Source organism: Bos taurus, chromosome 9, assembly GCF_002263795.3.
Source record: "Bos taurus isolate L1 Dominette 01449 registration number 42190680 breed Hereford chromosome 9, ARS-UCD2.0, whole genome shotgun sequence".
Classification (NCBI taxonomy): Eukaryota; Metazoa; Chordata; class Mammalia; order Artiodactyla; family Bovidae; genus Bos; species Bos taurus.
In genome coordinates this window covers 40,086,906-40,109,259 of record NC_037336.1, presented here as the reverse complement: position 1 = coordinate 40,109,259, position 22,354 = coordinate 40,086,906, and the positions used below count along the sequence as shown (strand labels likewise).

The 22,354-nt window shown below is 33.9% G+C and overlaps 1 protein-coding gene across 6 annotated transcripts in view; it reads right to left on the bottom strand.

Moving 5' to 3' along the window:
- Positions 1–861: 861 nt before the first annotated feature.
- Positions 862–22,354, bottom strand: part of WASF1 (WASP family member 1) — a 70,946-nt gene continuing 49,453 nt past the window's right edge. For 3 of the 6 annotated variants that reach the window (XM_005210796.5, XM_005210795.5, XM_005210797.5), the window contains 8 exons: positions 20,425–20,585; positions 14,101–14,235; positions 9,325–9,478; positions 8,140–8,284; positions 6,295–6,467; positions 4,404–4,583; positions 2,655–3,283; positions 862–1,726 (listed from right to left, as the gene is read on the bottom strand). In XM_005210796.5, coding sequence (XP_005210853.1) covers positions 1,569–1,726; positions 2,655–3,283; positions 4,404–4,583; positions 6,295–6,467; positions 8,140–8,284; positions 9,325–9,478; positions 14,101–14,235; positions 20,425–20,557 — 1,707 coding nt within the window. In that variant the 5' untranslated portion in view covers positions 20,558–20,585 and the 3' untranslated portion in view covers positions 862–1,568. The remainder of the gene's footprint in view (positions 1,727–2,654; positions 3,284–4,403; positions 4,584–6,294; positions 6,468–8,139; positions 8,285–9,324; positions 9,479–14,100; positions 14,236–20,424; positions 20,586–22,354) is intronic. The other 3 variants (XM_005210798.5, XM_005210799.5, NM_001034017.3) reach the window with 3 other exon arrangements.

Sequence of the window (22,354 nt, the reverse complement as noted above, 5' to 3'; positions counted from 1 at the left end):
CCATAGATAACCCTCAAGTTAACAAGCTACCAATGACCTCATGTATCAGCTGCCTATTGCCACAATGCTATGTGAAATAATCCACAAAAATTATCCTTCAAAAATCCTTCAAATAAATCCTTCAAAAATTAGGTGTAAGACAATAAAGATTTATTTTTACTCATGAAATTATTTTTACTCATGAACAGTTCTGGGCTGGGCTAATTTTAGCTATGCTTGCTCATCTGTCTACAGTCAGCCAGCAGGTGAGCTTGCAACTGGCTGGTCTAAGTTGGCCTCATTGGGGATAGCTCTCTGCATGAGGTTTCTGAACTTCTAGCAGGCCATGCTGAACTTACTTTCACCACATTTGGCCAAAACAAGCTTCAGGGACACTCAGGTTCAAAGTGGGTGAGAACAGAACCCATTTCTTAATGGGTGAAACTGGGTAAGAAGGACCCCTCTACTGATGCGATATAGGCAAGGATAAAGATTCCAGTCATTTTCACAGTCAAATTACCAAAACATCATTTAGTCTTTTCTTCATACTAAATAATCTGATACGGATGCTATTTCTCCTCCATCCCTGAATCTGGACTGTGTAAATATTAACAACTAATTTTATCATTGCAAAGTGTAATTTCAAGAATGCTGTTGAACTGAAGTCAAGATGTGCTAAAATTAAAGAGCAAGTTCAGAGTTTAATTTATGAGCATAAGGAGTTGGAAAATATTGATTTTTTGACTTTAGGAAAAATGACATAAAAGCTACCTTAAGGAAATTATACAGCATAAGTAGCTTTTAAATTTTCCATTGACTGTTTAGAGCTTATATTATTTGATAAACTATCAGAAAGTTTTATTCAAAGAGGAAACACCCATGAACCTTTAAAATGAACCATTTATTAAATCAGACTGTTATTCTTAACAGTTATGTAAGTTACATGGTTTATGTCAGTGTATTTCACATGGAAATTTTTTAAACTCTTACCAGCAAGCAAAATTGTATCACACAATATATAAGTAGGAAGGGGATACTGCTAAACATTCAAATAAGGCAAGTATTTTAAAACAATAAAACAATAATTAAAAAAATTCAAGCATTCCTTTAAGAGAATTCAATACTACAAGCTAAATGTACTTTCTGAGTGTATTCATATAATCAAGGCAGTGTTTCTTCTTTTAAAACACCAGGAAATGGGATAAGGCTCATTAATAGATACAGCTGCCCGCAAGATTTTTAATCTCAGTTGCTTTCTTTAAATTAAAATTCACAAAGTGCACAATTAAGATATATCAAAAAACTGAATCTGCTACTCTAACAACAGCTGTCCATGCTTAATACTTAGTGGTTTATTTGACCAAATGATGTCTTTTCAGGGAAAAATAAAAAAAGATAAGCCACTGTAAAACATTTAATTTGAAATGTGTGCTAATATTTTTCTTAAAAATCAAAAATTATGGAGGAAAAGGGTTATTTACCTTAAGGAAAAGAAAGCAAAACACTGGAATGACCAAACATTTTCAAAGAACAAGCACCACAAAGGACATTTGCATTCAGTTTTGTAATATTTATCAATGCATTTTTTCTTACTCCAACCAATCTACTTCATCAAATTCTGAATCATCTTCTGAATCACTGTATTCCACAGCAATACGACGGGACAGGATGGTGGCAACATCATTTTCAATGCGTTCATGTTTAGCTTCCTGTTCACGCTGCTCTTCGACTTTTCGTAGCTGAATACCTGAGAGAGTAAATCCAAACGTTCATTGTAAACCAAAACACTAGATATTATTATTAGATATATTAGATTTTATTATTAGTAGTAGATATTATATTATTAGACATTATTAATGTAATAAAATCAGTACACATAAGAAATACTAACAGGAAAGTAAAAAGCAAGACCTATTAAAAACAATTTGAAGGAATCATATTTAGAGAGACATTAATTCTTTTATTACGTTATTATCTGTGATAGTATTTGATGAAACTTACCACATATCCCAGAGGATGTCTATAGTTTATTTAGCCATAACAGTCTATTGTGCTTCCCTACTCACCGTCACCTAAAGTTAACCAGGTGATACATTTTTTTGTTTGTTATTTACCTCTATGGTCAAATAGTTAAACAATGTTGAGCATATTTTCTGTGGCTTTATTCTCCCCAGTACTTGAGAGAAAGGCACTATTGTTCATTCTATACTGTTAGTGCCTGGCATATAGTATGACATGTTGCTCCTTTGTTACTAAGGTAGGAACCTAAATCCTTTTGAGGTACTAGTAAAGCAAGTGTCACTTATACACCAAATGGACAGCCTTAACACTGAAGAAAATACCATTTTTAAAGTAGTTAATATACATGTTAAGTATAATACAAAGAGTTTTAACTAAATTTTCCATAACATTTAAGTCTGATATTTAAAATTTCCCATTCATTACCTAAACATTTTAAGAATCCCTACTAAGTATGAAGATAAAATGATTAATGTGATAAATTTTCTTGAAAATTACTTAAAATATAAACTGACCATAGCTCTACTTTCTAAAGGCTATTTGTGCAAAAAACATGATCATCTAAAATTTTACAAATGAAGAAAACATTACTGTCTCAAATATTCAGAAAGGTTCTCAATGCTACTATTGCTTTTAAAGGCTCTTGAGAATATTACCTTTTCGTATTGCTTCCAGAAGTACACTTCTGGCGTCACTGATTACTGGTAGGGTTGATGGATGACGCTTTGGCTCAGAAGCAGGTGTAACTTGTGATGGAGGAGATGGAGGCATTAATGGAACATGGGGACCTGGGGCAGTAGATGGAGTTGGATGTAGCCCAGAGGGAGGATGAGCAAGAGCTGCAACTGTGACAGGTGATGATGGTCTAATGCCAGGTGGAGGCAAAGGAGGTGGTGGTGGGGGTGGAGGCAGCCCCTGGACTTCTCCTTGTGGGAGTGGATGAACTGGTACAGTCTCACATACTGGGGCAGCTCTAGCTACTGGTGGAGAGGGCTGTACTAGAGGAGGTGCAATTGGAGGAGGAGCTGGGTGAAGAACTCCAGGGGCAATCTGAAGAGGAGCTGGAGGTGGTGGTACTGCTGGAGCTTGCAAAGCAGTGGTTGGAGGTGGAGGTGGGGGTGGTACTGGTGGGGGAGGAGTTGAAGTCATCGAAGCTCTTAATGAAGAAGTTGACAAGGCAGATGGAAGAGGTGGTGGAGGAGGTGGGGGTGTGGGGCTCACAAACACAGGTGTCCTGCCTGTAGCTGGTGACTGAGGACGATTTTCTATCAAACCTGTAGCAGAACTGAAATGAAAAAGAGATCCTAGCAAGTTATTTAAAGAGAAAAGACTAACCACACAAAATATAAATGGCTACCAGTAATTATATCAAGGTAGATGCATTAACATGTTCCTATAAAAATTAAAAATTCTTCATCAATATTTAGAATGAAATGAAAACCAAAAGTACTCTATTAAAAAAATTAATACATGGTGCTGTGATTTCTAATATTCTAAATGGACTCATCTGCTCACACAACTTTCATATCTATAAGCATTTTATACTTACTTTGATAAATAAAATGCTCAATTTTACACTGTAATATGAGTCTTCATAATGGCTCAATATTTATCATACTACAACATTTGTAGCAATACCTGTGGCCCAAATAATACTGTATTCATATTGAAGTTATTAAGATTCATCATATGTCATTTCAGTTAAATCAGTGACAACTAATTACAAACCACAAAGGAAACTGATGTCCCTCTTCCTTCCTAAGGATGGAACATCAAATTGAGTATGTGATATATAAGCTTGATTTTTTTTTTAACTGAAAACTGTAAAGCTTATTTCTAATTCTCTATTAAAAATTGTAATGTGGGCAATGCTGGACAAAATTAAACTTCAAAAAGCTTTACTGAAAGATTATTATGAGCAATTGCTTATTCTCTCTCAAATTCTTGAGTTATTTCCCCAACATCAAATTAACATTTATAATTAAATCTTTGATTCCCATTTCTTTGTCCTTAACCACATACCCAAAATTCTTATTTTTATTAATATATTGCACATCATGTGCTTGAGAACAAAGCTATAATAAAACAAAACACATTTATCTTTAAATGATTATTAGCTAAATTTTCCCAAGAGAATGTGTGAGCTCTTATCAGAGACTGGCAAATTACATCCCATGGGCCAAATCTTAACTAATCCCTGTTTTTATAAATAAAACTTTGCTGAAACACAAACATATGCATTTGTTTATGTATAGTCCATGGCTGCTTCCATTCATCAGTGTCAGAGTTGAGCAGATGTGACAGAAGCCATATTTCCTAAGGCCGAAAATATTTATTACAAGGGCCTTAAAGAAAAAGGCTACCAACACCTGTGATAAACACATTATGTGCTTGTTCTGACATACCTGATACAGGTGGGTATGGGTTTCGCATCTCCTGCTCCATGCATTGGTGGAGGTGGAGGAGGTTCATGTGGTCTGACTAAGACCCTTTCCTCAGCTCTAGTCAGGAGCTCACTCATCTGACTAAATGGCAAGGCAGAAAGTGAGTAAGATCCATCCATATGATCCACATATGTCTGAGGTCTAGAAAAAAATAATAAATTAGTGTATCTTTCTTGAATTATTGCTGAAATAAAGTGTTTTACATGAGATATTTAAGGTTTATCCTTTGAATGCCAATATTTTAACTACTTTAAGGAAACTTCTTTCAGAAATTTATCCTGCTTTTAAAACACAGAATGCTGCTCATAATGCAACCTTTCCTTGCTGATTCAAGTTATTATGATGACCTTCAGTTATTTTATTACTTTACAATATAATACTAACAGCTCACAAAGGTAAAAAGTGTTACATTCATAATCTGATAAACAAGACAGTAGTTAACTTTTAGGCAAGTTGTGTTCAAAGCTATCTGCCTCTATTTAGTTTCTTGCTGCTAAGTCACTTCAGTCGTGTCCAACTCTGTGCGACCTCATAGACGGCAGCCCACCAGGCTCCCCCGTCCCTGGGATTCTCCAGGCAAGAACACTGGAGTGGGTTTAGTTTCTTAATAAGATGCTAATGACAAAAACCTAGAATATGAAAATTTTATACACCAGAATATCCTGTTGTTCTTTTAAACCTAAATGACTTCCAAATGTCTTGGAACCCAGGGGAGATAAGTCTCAATGATACTAGTAGCACAGAGATCCCTAACTACATTGTTTTTGTCTTTTTCATGTTTTCAAAGGTGTTTAGAGTACTCAGAAAATAGCCGAGTAACATAACATGTGACTTAAAACAGATTTAAGCAAAATTTTAGATACTTTGGGCATGTGAAGATTTATAAATGTTTACTGACTATAGTGTACTCTGCGGACAAAGCTGGATTTAAAAGATGTGTATAAAGCAAATTAGAAATTATTATATTTATGCTATTGGGTCAGCAATATTTCAATTACTTAACAGTGATTAGAAACAGATGTTTGTCTATCGATTGTTAATTTAAAAAATCAATTCTTTCAGCATCTTTCAGTACTGTATGTAGACAGTATCATGTATATTACTCTTAAAATAGAACAAGATAATTTACATTTATGACCCAATCATTTATAGGTATTATTCAAAAGAAAGTCTCAAGTGCTTTTTCCATTGAAAAAAATCAATAACTATAAGATATATAATAATAACTAAAATCAACTGTACACAAATTTCTTCACAGAGAGATACTAGTATAATGTTTGTTAGGGTTGCATGTTAGTTAGATAGGGCCCTTGGCTATTGAGAAAGGAAAAGGACCTATTGTATATTTCTGCAAAAGGGGATGAGTTATTTTGTTTGAAAGTCCTGATATATCTGAGGTAGAAAATGCGACACAGAAAGGGAATCAGGGGAAAGAAAAAGAACAAAAATATAACCCCTTCTCAACTCCTATTTTATATATAGTGAATCAATAACGTCAAAAAAAAAATCCAGACCCCCATTACTCTGTTATGAAATTTTAACAGACTTGGCCTGAACTACTGAGAAGGACCTGAGACTTTATATGAAAGTTAAAATGAAGCTGAAGATCATCTGCTTCAACCACTTCTTTCTACAAATGACGAAACTGAAATCCAGGTACAAAAATGACCTGCCCAAGATCAGACTTCAGTAGGCTCAAAGTGGTTAGGGTTTCAAAATCATCTCAATACTTATAGAAACAGCGTCTATCAATTCAACAGTTCAGGACCTAAGACTTAGACACATAGATACTAGAAATAAAGCCAGTGTTTTATCATTAATTTTGTTAAAAAACAAACAAAAGAAAAGAAACCTTGTTTCAAAATGAGAGGCTGGGCCATTAGCAACTTCAATATGCTTATGTAAGAGATTAGCATCATCTTCAGCCAGCTCTGGACCTTGGGCCAGCTTCTGCCATTCTCTCCGCCTGTCATGAGGTGCTCTTGGCACTTTTTCTGGTTCATGAGGACGATCTAGATTTTTCTGCTATAACAGATGTATTGAAACAAAGCCAAATGCTGAAGTTCTATGTTTTTAAAAAGAGGTTAAAACAATCAAAATAGAATTCTAACATCAATATCGAAAAAGCAACCCATCATAGTATAGTAAAAATAACAACAGAGACAGTTCATTTGTGCATTCAGAGTTAAATATTAGGAGTTTGCTTGTAATCCCATTTTCTAATGCTTTTTTAACCTCTACTTGGAATTGATATATCAGATAAAAACAGTATATTTGAGGAATAAAACTTGAGGTCAGAAAGTCCTTTCAGATGAAAAAAGATTTGTCAACTCTGCTCCCTCATCTATTAGTTTTTGATATAATGGGTGAAATTTCTACCATCAATTTTTCCAGCCCAAACTTGAAATTAGTACTAAGGTTATGTGATCTGAGAAGTGACTAATTAGCTAGCCAATACATTAGAAAAAAAATCCAATTACCCAATTAAACCATAATAACCGTGTCACTCAACAGAAAATAGGGTATTTGAAAAATAAAACAAAAAGTGACTCAAACTGTGGGAGAAAAAGTATAGAAAGGAAAGGTACAAAAAAGTCAAATGCCAAAGGGGTCATTTTTGAATGAAAATGTATGGGCCTAACAGAAGCAAAAGATATCAAGAAGAGGTCAACATATTTGAATGGTAACAGTCAGATATAAGATGAGGCCTGCAGGGAACTAGATGGGCATGGCCATCTAAGGGATTTCAGTTCAAAAGTTTAAAAACCACTGTGTTTGTCAAACAAAACTGCTTGCAAGCGTAGCCTGGGCTACCAGTCACCAGTTTGCAAATTCTGGCTAGAACACTGGTACACTGTCTAGTGCAGAAAATAATAACATGCAGCATTATGGGGTAGTGCAGGGAAAGCAGAAGTAGCTACAGGAGAAACAGAGGGATGATAAAGACAAACTTTGCCACCTTCATGCTGCTGCTGCTGCTAAGTCGCTTCAGTCGTGTCTGACTCTGTGCGACCCCATAGACGGCAGCCTACGAGGCTCCCCTGTCCCTGGGATTCTCCCGGCAAGAACACTGGAGTGGGTTGCCATTTCCTTCTCCAATGCATGAAAGTGAAAAGTGAAAGTGAAGACGCTCAGTCGTATCCGACTCTTAGCGACCCCATGGACTGCAGTCTATCAGGCTCCTCCTTCATAATTCTGCCTAAATCCAACTTTGCTTCTTTTTATATTTCTAGTTATCATTAATATGGAATAAACAGATCCAAGTGAATTTCATCAGAAAACAGAAAATGACAATACAGCAGACAGATAACATGTTATAACTTTTTCAGGGCATTTAGGATATGCTCTGTGGTAAGATAATATTAACTAATCTACTTTACAATGTTCCTTTGTTCTTTTTCAGTAGAATGCCTTTCTCTTCCCTGGTCCACTTAATTCCTATTTGTTCTTTGAGATTCATTACAAGCTTTGTTGAAGTGTTTATCAGGCCCACCCTGTCTAAAGCTGGTGCTCGTTTGTGCTACTCAAACTCTCTGTGCATACCTCTGTTAGGACACTTATCACACCATATTTGCACCCCACTGGACTGTGATCTTTCTGTGTGGTTACTATATGGACCAAATAAAATAAAACTGTCAAAGTACAGAATTAATAAGGTTCCACATATGCAACAAAACACAAATACATGAAAACTAACTTCAATTTTCTGAATTTCTTGTAATACCTTCTGCTTCCTCTTTTCCTTCCTCTTATCCTCTGTATCCTGTAACATTTTTTCCTTCCAAAGATCAAAGAAATATGAAGGATTGGTATAAAACTTCAAACCTTCTTTACCATCATCTCTGAAATATAAAATATCAATGAAAATATACATTAGTAAGACTTAGGCAATCAGAATAGAAATTATTTTACTAAAATTGTTTCTTCTTACATTAAGAAAATACAGCATGTGTAAAAATACTGGCAAAGTAAATCACAATATGTACCAATAGAACATTTCTCATAAATCAGACAGGAAACTAAGGAAACCGGAAAACCAGAAGTTTTGCAGTTTGTGTTAATAATTTAAAGTACAACTGGACAATTTTCATCCCTAACTTCTACTGGATACAAGGTTTTCTATAAGTCCTGTGGGAAATTTCAATAATTACCAATGATTCTGCCGAAGATAAAAGCCTGAAAAGATGACAGAACAGAGAAACTATACAGGGTTTCTTACTTATAGTCTTATCAAACAGAAAAAAAATGTCACCAAATAGTCATTCTAATAGTAATAGTTATATCCAATGACTTGCATACTGACATAGTTTCAAATAACTACCCAAATACCATTTCATTTAGGGTATGTGTTGTGCCTCTTAAATTCCTCATTTAACAATTTATGTGAAAGACTCAAAGAAAGGCTGAATAACTCTAGATTTTTTTAAATGGCAAAAAAAAAAATTAAAAACAGGTACTACATAGTCATAACACAGAAATATGATACATACAGATAAAGAGTAGATAAGAACAAGAAAAAATGATATTTATTTTATTAATGTGGTGAGATTTTGAACTCTTTATTTTTTGTTTTCCATCAAATTAGAAATTAAATTAAAAAGACAATAACAACTCCTCATCCCTTTAGAGTAAGATTTGCCATTGGCTTTTCTTAAAAACATTTGTCAAAACAACTCCTTTGATTTGTATGCCAGAATCCTGGGACCTCACCTAGTAAATAAAGCAAAGGTTTTCTAAAGGTGTTAGCTACGGAGGGGTCTCTGCACTGGTCAGGAATCCAGTGAAATAAAAAATGTTTGGGGATTTAACATTTAAAGTTAGACCTCTTTGAACTTGAAGTCTGAGATAAGTAACCAGCCTTCTTATTTATTAGCCTACTGACCTGTAAGGAGTGAGTATATTGAGAGGCGGAGGCTGTTCACAAACATCATATGTCTCTTGTAATGGAATAGGCAAAGTCTTGCGGTCAAAAAGCTGCTGATCTTGAATTGTAGAACTTCGGAAAGCTTTTCTCATTGTTATATCTTGCAAAGATACTAAAACAAAAATCCAACATGTATCATTTTATTTTACTAACATGATTTAACGTAAGGACAAATTCATACATGGCATTTGTTTAAAAGTCAAAAGGCTGTGACTGAGGTGGCTTATGAATCAGGAACCACATTTTTAAAATAAATGCTCTTATTATTACATCACAAATCATTTTGTGCTTTATTTTCCCAATTAGATGGGCCTTAATGCAACCTCTGATTTCTAAGGCTCAGAAAGCTCTAATGACACCTGAAGCACATTTTTCATTTTCCATCAAAACACCTTTTTCTTTTCTCTACTTACCATACTAGCGCCCATCAAACTACATTTTCCTCTTTTTTTCCTATAATCTTTTTTCCATCTCCCTTTATTACTTTTATTTAGCTTATACCAATAACACTGAAGGAATTACTTCACTATTAGTGGCATTCTGGGCTAAATACAGTATTGCCCTCTAGCTATAGAGATTATAAATATTATAACATGGACTATAAAGTTAAAACAAATCTATTGTAAAGAAAATGAAATTTTCAAGTACTGGGCAATCTGTATTATTGCCTGTTTCACTTTTCTTTTATCTTGTACTATAAAGATCTCCAATTAACTACAAGTTCTTAAAGACTGAACCTGTCTTATACATTAGTACCTCTAGTAAGTAATACAATTTATTACTTACAGTACCTCTAGTAAGTAAGTGATACATATGAGAATTTAAAATAACTTTATTTACTCATCTTCTTTTGGACTATGCAGCATGTTTAAATAAAAATGTGCCAAAATACTAGATTCTTAACTCTTTGAGTGATTTCTTGATATTAAAAAATTAGGTGACTTTATATTAAAATATACATATTTGCAAATGGTTTTTAGTTTTTAGTATGACATATGCTTTATGCCATAAAAAGTCAGTACTAAATAATCATAACGAGTCTTAAATTATTTTTCTCCCTAAAATAGTATCTCTTTCATCCTCACAAATAAAATACACTCAACACAAATGTTTGGATCTATGAAATAAGTGAAGCAGTAAGGCTGGCTGTGCAACAGCCACAATATGACTGCAAACCCAGCAATTCCACTGCTACCTGACTTGTAACACACTTAAAAACAACAAAATAAAATTCAAAGAAGGAAAAAAAATTTTTCCACTATCACTAAAGAGTAGTATGACAGATATTTAATGAGTACAAACTACAGTGGTAGATGTTTTCACTAATTTTTACTTAACCTTTATAATAACTTAATGAGATAGGAGTTATTATGTCGTTTGTAAACATAGAAAATATTACATAACTGGGCCAAGATAAATTGGTTAATAAACAGTAGAGCTAGAACAGAAAACGCAGATCTGTCTGCCTTTGAGGCTAATCTCTTTGCCACAATACCGTATACTGTTCCTCTGGCTCATGTTAGAAGTGGCCTCTCTTTTCTGCAATCAAAATGAACCAATTCTTGCCACTCTCCTATCTCACTTATTAACTATTAAATATAAAACCTAGTGTAATCTCCCAAAACTTTCTTAGTAAAGAGTATAAAGAACATGTAAAGTAATAAGCACTTTTCATTCTTCAGTTCCTCTTAATTATCATTTCTTTCATTTGTTAACAGACCAATGTGACAAAGCCCCTTGCAGTTGCCAACAATGACATATTAGTGTTATATAACCCAGCAAGTCAGCAAAATGTTTGTAAACATATTGAACTAAATATAATTGCACAGATCTTTGTTTAAAACTCAGTTTTTTACCCATTCTAAATTATTTATGATAGTTCTGTTACTATTTAATGGTAATTAAAAAACCCAAAATACTGATGTTACATTCTGTAATTTATTATTCTACTCACAATGTTATTTTATTTGAACTTTACTGGAATTAAAAAAATATAGGTTAAATAACTTTGAAAATTCCTCTATCCAACATCCCCAAGACAATTTCAAATTAAGTAGTTCAACTTTAAGATTCTGAATTCTTCCCCAATGCTTCATATAATTTTAAAGGAAACTAAACAATTCTGATAGTTGTTGGCACATTAAGAATTTTTTTAAACACTTAAAACTATCTTATTTACTAGTATCTATATTTTCATTTTCAATTTTAATGGGAATGCAAAAGCTGCTTGTATATATTTTAGATGAAAAGCACTTGTAACTTACATATTTAAATTATTTAAAAAAGAAATTTTGAATACAAATCATATATTTGAAAGTATGGCCATAAAATCTTTTTTAAATATTAGCAGTGATTTTTATTTCAAGAATTTCATGATGTGTAACTGAACATGTATACACAAATAAGTTTCAAAGGATACCACCAAGAAAAAAATTACCACAGAATGAGAGAAAATCTTTCCAAATCATAAGATTTGGGACTTGGATCCAGAATACATATGTATAGAATTTGCATAACTCAATAGTAAAAGGAAAAATAATCCAAATTAAAAATAGGAGAAGGATCTGAAAAGTTTTCCAAAAGCAGATACATAAATGACCAGTAAATCATTTAAACCCTGTTTCCTTAAAAATATCAGATCACTATTTTTTTATTTTTTTACATTTATACATCACTGTGAATTACATTTAACTGTAGTTTTATTAAAGGAACAAGCACATGCTAACTATCTATGACAATTCTGTCATAAGACTTCTGGTACAATGTAAAGTCCAGATCCAGCCCTTTGCACAAAGAGAATCATTTTGTTTTACTTGCTTTTAACTGAACTAGTTGCAGTTGTTAACATTTAAAAACAAGAGGTATGAGACAGACATCTAGATATCCCGGACAAAAGAAAGATCTGGAATGACCAGACTGACTTTCCCTCATTTCATGTCACCCAAATGCCAACAATCCACTCCCTGTTTGTACAGTCTCTCAAAATTGTGCACTTGGTCCACTTCACTCAGAGTAACTAGGATGAAAACCCTGGTTTTAATCCTATCCACCACTTTCTTGCTGGGTGACTTGTCTCTAAATAGCTTATAAGCCATGAAAAGATACTCAACATCATTAGTCATCAGGGAAATGTCAATACATTCTATGAAATGAACCAGTATTGAAAATATTATTCTAAGAAATGAAAGAAGCCAGTCACAGAAAATCATATGCTATAAGATTCCATTTATATGAAATGTCTAGAATAGGCAAATCCAAAGAGATAGAAAGTATACAGTGATTGCTAGAGGCCATGGAGAAGGGGAGATGAGAAGTAACTCCACTAGATATAGGGTTTCTTTTTGGGGTGAGGAGAATGTTCTAAAACCAACTGTGGTGATAGTCATGTAACAGTGAAAATACTAAATACCACTGAGTCATACACTTTAACTTTACAAGAGTTAATTGTAGGGTATATGAAATATACCTCAATAAAGTTTTCTTCTTTTTTTTTTTTAAGTACTGTTTTGGTTTTTTTCTCATATCTAGACCTATGAGTTTATATCTTTGCATGCAGAGGAAACTTGGCATAGGAAGTATTCACCTCTCCTTATTTAGGCATTAAATTAGGTTATGTCAGAAATTGTTGGTTCAATCACTAAAACATCATTATATTTTATATATTTGCTATATAAAAGGTAGCAAAACTACCTTTTGATTTTTCCAGTGATATCCTTTAATATTTTTATTGCTCAAGTTTAGAGATAAATAACTTACAATTATAATTCTCTAGGGCAGATAAGTAAAAATTATGTTCTTAATAATTTCATTTCTCTTGGTAGAAAAACAAAAAAAAAAACCAGAGCCATTTGAGAAACAACATTCAATGTACTCTATCAATGCATGAAATATTTTACCACTAAAGTTTTTACCATTATTTTAGCCTGTAATGTGATTTTTTTAAGCCTGATATCCCTAGCTTAATATCTCAGTAGAGAACATTTTTGTCCTGTATATTAGCAATTTAGAGGTTTTTTTTTTGCAGGGGGGTGGGGGGGAGGGAATGTTCATTTAAAATGGGAATTAACATTTAAATAACCAGATCAGATTCTGGTGACTTAGCAATATGCACATATAAAAGGAATTTCATTCTTAAAAAAAAAAAAAATCAAGCCTAAGAATTTCAGATAATTTTCAAAGAATTTTTATTTTTAAGACAAAAGTATACAAATAAATTATAAGGGCGATACTGAGCCCACAGGTCACAATCACTAAAGCCTGCATGCCTAGAGCATGTGCTCTGCCACAAGAGAAACTACTGCAATGAGAAGCCTCCACCTCACGCAGTGAAGACCCAGCACAGTCATAAATAAATAAATAAAAATTATAAGGGAGAAAGAAAAGAGAAAGAAAATGGAAGAAAAGTCTGGCTTAAAAAAATTTTACGTCAAAAAATGAAGAGCTATTTAATATACAAAAAGAAGAAAAAAAGAGTAGACAACTCAGGAGAATCATGCTAATGGCATTTATAGATAAGCCATCAATCTATCAGAACATGTACAACAAAGGTCGTGGGTAAAAAAGATTTGTAGTAAATTCACGTTTTTTGTGTGTCTCTTTGATTAACTGAAGCACATTTCTCCCAGTGTTTTTTTTTTTTTTAATAAATTCATGTATAATACTGTTCTTATATATATTTCACTCATCCTACCTAACCAAAAACATACATGTGAAAGAAAATATGCATAAACTTACATTCTTCTTCTTTAGGATCAAGCTGTGTAACACTGACAGATAAACGGTCCACACGTTCTTGTAATGAGTTAACTCTGAAGGAAAAACTATGTGCTTCATTGAATAATTCTCCAAATATATCCTCAGCATATTTACCTAAGCAAAAATGAAACATATACCATAAAGCTTAAAGTTATCAGAGATAAATATAAACCAATTTAACATTTAAAATGCTGCCCCAATGAATTCGATATTTATTTGAAACTAGTTTAAACTTTAAACCCTCACCTACGGTAATCTAACTGTGATACAGTAGGAAAAAACAAACACTAGGAAATATGGCTTTAGATACTAGATCTACCACTTTCTGGTAGGTGACTTGTGGCTAAAATGGAAATACTCTCCTGTTTCACCCCTATCTATACACCACTTTCACTTCCCTTTATACACCTGTTAAGGGTTAGAAAAGTTATGATGTAAAGTAAATATAAATAATACATCTCTTAATCCCAAATCAGCAATCATAAACAGAGTCTATACTAGAACTGAATTTCAGGCCAAGTAACACAATGCAAGATTCTTCATAAACCTAATAGATAACCAAATCTCAGGTATGCCCAAAACATAGATTCTGAAAATTTATGAGATATATTTTACATTTTATCTCATTCTAGTTTCTTAAAAAATCACAAATCTAGAATCACTGTATTCCTCCAGTCATGTAAATTTCCATTATGAAAAGAATAAACCAAAATAATCCCATTTGAAAAGGAGAAATAAAATTTTCTATCTAATAAAAAAGCCAGGGAGAAGTTTCAGATGACCTAGAATTTAAAAATATTCAATTGTATTTATAATATATAAACAAATGAATACTCACAATATAAAGATAAGTCAATTACTATCTACACCTTGAATTAAAAAAAATTATCTTCCTAAATCAAGACAACTTAGACCCAAGCATACTGTCTAGGTTAAATGAGGCTCAACAGTAAGCTCTATATCCTGTAAGAGGGTACTTACATACTTACATAATGAATTCATTAATCTCACCAGTTTACATTTGAACAATGGCTGTTTTTTTCCAAAGCACTTTAGTACATTATCAGTTAAATCAACAAACGTTTACTGAGGGTTCACGCTGTGCCTGGTAGGTGTTATTTCCTACTGAAGACACCAAAAAATAAAACATAAAATTCCTATCCTAGAAGATTTTATAATCTTTAGGCAAAAAAAATCAGAATTTTAATTTCTTTAAAATTAAGAGAAAAAGGATAATTTTATACATATTCACTCGCTCACATATATTCTTTAAACCAAAATGCCAGACAACGTTCTAGACCCTGGAGACAGAAAAATGATTGGAAGAAGGTCTCTGCAACCGACGAGTTTTGAACAGAGGGAGAAACAGACATTTAAATAAAACTGAAAACCAATTTAACAATTAAGTCCAAATCTTTGTTCCATTCACTCTGAGGCCTTGGCATAAATTTCCTCACCTGTAAAATAGAAATAAAAATATCTCCTTCAAAGAAATTATAAGGAAAAGAAGCAAAAAAAAAAAAAAAAAACAGTCAGGGGAAAGGGCAATGGGTAGAGTATCTGATACAGGACAGGAGCTTAACAACAGGCAGCTCTTACTATAAAACAAGGTCAGAGCCACAGAGCACACAGAAAGAAGCATCTAAACTTTTGGGTGTGGGATGGTATTAGAGAAACTTCCAGAGATAGTTTCTCTGCCAGATAAGGGAAGCATTACAGGTGGAAGAAAAGGCAAGTATAAAGTTACTCATTTATTCATCAAATGTTAGGGATACAAAGATGGAAGAGACAATTCTATTCCTGAAAGAACTTAGTTTAATACACGGATCTTTAACTTACAGTCTGTATACCACCTGAAATTATATGCAGATTTTTAATGCACTTGTATATTTTGGGAAAGAGAGCCCACAGGTTTTGGGTTTGTTGTTTTTCTTTTTTAAACAGATTTTTTAAAAAAGAGTCTACACTTCCCCCACTTCAGGTTTAAGTGCCAAAGCACTGACGTACAATAGACATCCCATTTGTTCTATTTTCATGTCCCTTCTCACTTGCTAAATCTACCTTCTCCTTCTACCCCAGAGACAGATGAAATGAATAAAGTTCGCAATGGAAAGTTAATTGTCTATGTACCTGAATTTCAACTAAACTTATTATACTACCGTCTCTACCCAAGAAGCTATGAGGTCTCATCTCTGATATTAAAATCTAAATCCTCTCATCTAACACTATCCTCTTTATCAAGCTCCACCATACATATCTAATATCATTTGTACCTTTAATCCCTCTCACTTGGACTTCCCTGGCAGTCCAGTGGTTAAGACTGTGATTGATTCCATTGCAGGGATCTCGAGTTGGGGAACTAAGACCTCAACATGCTGTGCAGCCAAAAAAAAAAAAAAAAACCCCTCATATATTTATTTTTGCCTCCATTCATTTGCCTACTTCTTCGAACAAGTCGAAATGCCTTCCTTCTTCATTCCTCTACATCTTCCAAAATCTTCTGTTCCTTAAAGGCCCAGTTCAAGTCACATTCATTCAGTAAGCCTCCTCTTATGACTTCACCTATGCTTATCTCTCTTTTCTCAGTTCCTATAATCTAAAACTCATGGTTTTTAATTATATACATGCTTACACTGAAACTCACAGAATAGGTTCAGCATTCATCATATTAGACTCTTCAACTACATGGGGTGTGTTCTTTTAGGACAAAAAACATGTACCTTCATCACACAGCAAAATAGTCAGTGTTATCTGTCCATTATCTACTATCTAATTAGTCTTACGGGGCTTTCCTGGTGGGTCAGACGGTAAAGTGTCTGCCTACAATGCGGGAGACCCGGGTTTGATCCCTGGGTTGGAAAGATCCCCTGGAGAAGGAAATGGCAACCCACTCCAGTATTCTTGCCTGGAAAATCCCACAGACTGAGGAGCCTGGTAGGCTACAGTCCATAGAGTCGCAAAGAGAGCCAATCTATTTATCTACCCTCTTACCCATCTATGTTGCTACCTGTGAATTTTTCTGATTGAGAACAAGAAGTAGGCTCTATCAGCTCATCTTGGCAGCTCAAAGTGGCTATATTCAACAAGAGAAAGGCCTTGGGAAGAGAAAATGGTAAAAAGATCTCTCATATAATTAGAGTTCCAATGGCTGTTAAATAAGACATGGGGTTCCCTAGTGGCTCAGACAGTAAGGTCAGGAAGATCCCCTGGAGAAGGAAATGGCAACCCACTCCAGTATTCTTGCCTGGAAAATCCCACAGACTGAGGAGCCTGGTAGGCTACAGTCCATAGAGTCGCAAAGAGAGCCAATCTATTTATCTACCCTCTTACCCATCTATGTTGCTACCTGTGAATTTTTCTGATTGAGAACAAGAAGTAGGCTCTATCAGCTCATCTTGGCAGCTCAAAGTGGCTATATTCAACAAGAGAAAGGCCTTGGGAAGAGAAAATGGTAAAAAGATCTCTCATATAATTAGAGTTCCAATGGCTGTTAAATAAGACATGGGGTTCCCTAGTGGCTCAGACAGTAAGGTCAGGAAGATCCCCTGGAGAAGGAAATGGCAACCTATTCCAGTACTCTTGCCTGGAAAATCCCATGAACAGAGGAGCCTGGTAGGCTACAGCCCATGGGGTCGCATAGAGTTGGACATGACTGAGCGACTAAAGTAGAAGTAGTAATAATGGGGAAAATTTTGGTATAGCAGAAGAAATTTAAATAAAGCAAATTCTAGGTTTTCAGTAATTATCTATTATAAAACAAAACTGTGTTCTACTAGGAAAAACAACTGAACTGGATGTATATTTTTGCAAGGAAGAGGTCAGAACAATGTCCAGCCCCAAGCTACCTGAGCCCTGGAGTCGACCTTCACTACTGTGAAAGTGCTACAGCACTTTTGGTGCTAGGATGAGCACCAAAGTGAAAATATGTATTACGCAGAACCATTCTGAATAGCCTAGCTTTATAAGTAATTCAGAGATTATTTAACGCATTATTATTTTAACTGTTTTGGATGGAAACTGATATAAAATCTACTCTAAGTTTCCCTGTCTTAAATAAAAATTAAACATAATTTAACCTGTTTCTGAGGACTCACAGTCATAAATTGATTATGAGAAACAACAGCATTAAAGTGTATAATTTTACATTAAATGCGGTTACATTAAATGGCCTCTTTCCAGTTTTTAATGTTGTTTTCCTCTAATGTCACTTCTTCCTTCACTATAAACTACACCTTTTGATGGGCTTCAGTATGCCTATTTCTGTTATTGGCATCCCCCTCCCCCCACATTTCCTCTTTTAATTCTCTGAAACATGAATGTTTGGAAACCACATCATCAACCTGTCTGAATTATCAAAGTAAAAGCAAACAAACTTGGAGAGGGATCGACTGGCTATTTTATGTACATGGTCTTCAGCCTGGACTTGTTTATTCTGGCTATCTTGAGGCCTTTTAAATTTAATTCCAGGTTCTCAACTATGTCAAGTGGGAAAGCTGCCAGAGAGCTTAATTTTAGGGTGGTAAACTAATGTTATACCTTGCTACAATATTTTATGCTTTTTCTCTTTTTTGAATCTCTACAAACTACCATGAAAATGCTTCTATAGTCTCTGATTCCAAGTCTGAAGCACTCAAAGCCTAATTTAGTTATATTTTACAATGTATTTCTATTTTCAGAGCTTGGTTACAGCATAACCATGTGCTGGCTGACAGATGTTGCTTATTATGGACTGTCTGTATCAGACATGAAAATTCTTTACCTTTACGTTATGTGAGAAATGGGTTAATACTGCAAAATTGACACTCTTAATCATTACATTAGTTCTAAATTCTTTATTGAAAATACACCTAAAATAAGATGCCTATATTAGATCTAACATTCATTTTAATTTAAAGAAATATTTTAACCAAATTTATTAATGTCATTTCTATGCTCTTAATATTAACAAGCTGATGTACCCATTTACATATAGCATATATAAATTTTATATGGTTATGTTATGTTACATTATTAGAATATAACATATCATAAAACCAGTCAGTACTAGGAAATGACTTTAAACAATATATTAATCATATATTAATATTTTCTAGGTCTATACTGAATTGCTCAAGAAAGAAACAAGTAAACAATATGTTAGTGATTCACAGCCAATATCTAACCTAGAAAAAAAAAAAAAAAACACCAAGTGGAACAAAGAATATACTTAAATTCAAATAAACACTCTTTTAATTTACTCTTACAACTATTTCACAAGCAATGTAGAAATTTAGTGCTCTCACCAAGAACATGAAAATACAACTTTATGTTGCTCTGGCTACATAAATATGTCCAAATGCTCTCACTTGAAACAAATCAGATTAACTACCTCATTTTACCTTGTGTTAAGTACTCAGTTATAAAAGGACAAAAGTTAACAGGAAAAGAAAAGAGGAGTCAATCCTGGCTAGTAAGGACAATCTGTGTAGGTGGGTAAGACTACTTAGAGATGATATCTAGACCAAAAACATCTTATTTTATCTTTAAAATAAAATATAAATGTCTAATAAAAAGAAAATCCTTCAATTCAAAAGATAAACTGGATTTAAAAATTTTTTTCTAACATTACATTTAGAATAAATGGGAAATAACTTAATTCCTTAACCTAGCAGCTCTGTTATAAAATCTTATAATGGAAACAGACTGACTTTCACCTCCTCCCTTAACCTGTTCCTTCTATTGGCCTTTATTATCTGGGCAGCCTGCTGGCCTTCTGTCTGTCATCAGGTTGCAAATCAGACACTTGACTCATATCCTAATATCCTTTAGACAATCCACTTGACTAACCTAATCCTCCGACTAGTCAGTTACTATCCCACATCGTTCACTTTTAGATATTTGATAATATAAAAATATTTCCCTAGGCTAATAAGATATATAAAGAGATACTAGTATCCCAAAACACAAATAGCTGAAGCCTCTAGAAAAGTAAATAGCGATAACAAGCAAGCAAAAGTACAACTCCACCACCACCTTTTATATAGTCCAAATAATATTTTAAAAACAATCTCAGTAATTCTTACGCATCATGTGATTTTGTTCCTAAAAGATTCTGACCTTATTTCCCTTTCCCAGATCCAAGAGAAGAAATGATTCTAAAATGCATTAATTTTACTAAAAATGACACTTTCCCCCCCCAAATAATTAGATATCTTCTTATTAACTATCCCCCCACCCCAATTAGTCACAAGAATATTATTTTAACACCCCAATGTGTAATTCTGGTTTGTGAGTAATATTTTTAATTGATGTAAAAATACTTACTTAGGCTACTTAGTTGTCTAATTATATTTGCCAAGGAAATATTGGTCACACATTCCAGTTCATTCTTAATTCCTCTAGGCAGTGCAGTGTGACACAAGTGCCTAGGATCAATGTTTCTTTTCACTAATGGCATCTTGAGATCAACCTTTGTGCCAGTTCACCTGTAGGAAATCATATAATAAATTAACTTTTCAGTTTTAACCAACACAGAGTGAGACCTTATCTTTCACATTTCATAATAAAATATTTGCTAGTATGAAGACGGTGAAAATGGAGTCAACCTGACTAAATAAAAATGATATAACATTTTTATCTTCATTTATTAAAATGTCAATACTATATGAAACATTTTTTAAAATTTACTTTCAATGTCAACTGCTTCACGATGAACTCATAATCATTACCACTATTATTCTCTTAACACCACTGATTTTACTTTTACAAAAAACTAGAGGTTTTTGTTCTAGAAAGTTAGTATGGAAGGTCCTCTGTAAGGAATAACCTAAGAGGATTTAAGAAGCTGCAAGATTAGCATCAAAATTACTTTTCCACATAAAATGTATTAGGCATTCAATAGCTCAAAAATCAAATTGTCCATGTAATCCTCAATCTCATCAAAACCAACCAAAAAATATTTATTTAACTGATCAACCTTCTTTGAATTACAGTCAGTCCTCACTTTCAAGGCTTCCCATATGCACAAATTTCAGCTTCCACAGTTCAGTTAAATACCAGTCCCCCAACAACATGGTTCTAATTTCATACTACAGTATACTGTGAGTAACTACATAAACACAAATTTCTTTGCTGGCACTTCAGTTCACAAGTCACTGTGTTAATAAGAGGAACATCATTTCAGTGACCAATCACATCACTTTTTTTCGAACTGTGTTGGTAAAAGGTAACTTCTCATCTGTTAGTTCACCTACAGATAGTGAAGCATGTAGTTGGTTTATATTCTTGCCTCCCAATGATAAACTCATGTGAAATTTTACAAAATGATAATTGAGAGAACTGGCTGATAATGATAAAAATGTGGCAAAGAAAGAAAAAATGATGACATTGGGGTGAAATTCAAACTGAATATAAATGGATTAACAGAAAAAAATAGTTGATTGTGGGAATGTTGCCACTACCACTGTTTGAGAGACACTAGAGACGCAGTCAGAGGAATTTAGTGAAGGTAAAATTATTGAAACGAGGGAAGTAGTTGTCACAAAAAGATGTCCCAAAAGAAGGGACAACAGCAAAAAACTTCACAATAAAGGAATTCTTAGGTAAGAAGAGAAGCAAAAAGCAAAGGAGAAAAGGAAAGATATAAGCATCTGATGCAGAGTTCCAAAGAATAGCAAGGAGAGCTATGAAAGCCTTCCTCAGTGATCAATGCAAAGAAATAAGAGGAAAACAACAGAATGGGAAAGACTAGAGGTCTCTTCAAGAAAATTAGAGATACCAAGGGAACATTTCATGCAAAGATGGGCTCAATAAAGGACAGAAATGGTATGGCCCTAACAAAAGCAGAAGATATTAAGAAAGGTGGCAAGAATACATAGAAGAACTGTACAAAAAAGATCTTCACGACCCAGATAATCATGATGGTGTGATCACTGACCTAGAGCCAGACATCCTGGAATGTAAAGTCAAGTGGGCCTTAGAAAGCATCACTACAAACAAAGCTAGTGGAGGTGACGGAATTCCAGTTGAGCCATTTCAAATCCTAAAAGATGATGCTGTGAAAGTGCTCCATTCAATATGCCATCAAATTTCGAAAACTCAGCAGTGGCCACAGGACTGGAAAAGGTCAGTTTTCATTCCAATCCCAAAGAAAGGCAATGCCAAAGAATGCTCCAACTACCGCACAATTGCACTCATCTCACATGCTAGTAAAGTAATGCTCAAAATTCTCCAAGCCAGGCTTCAGCAATATGTG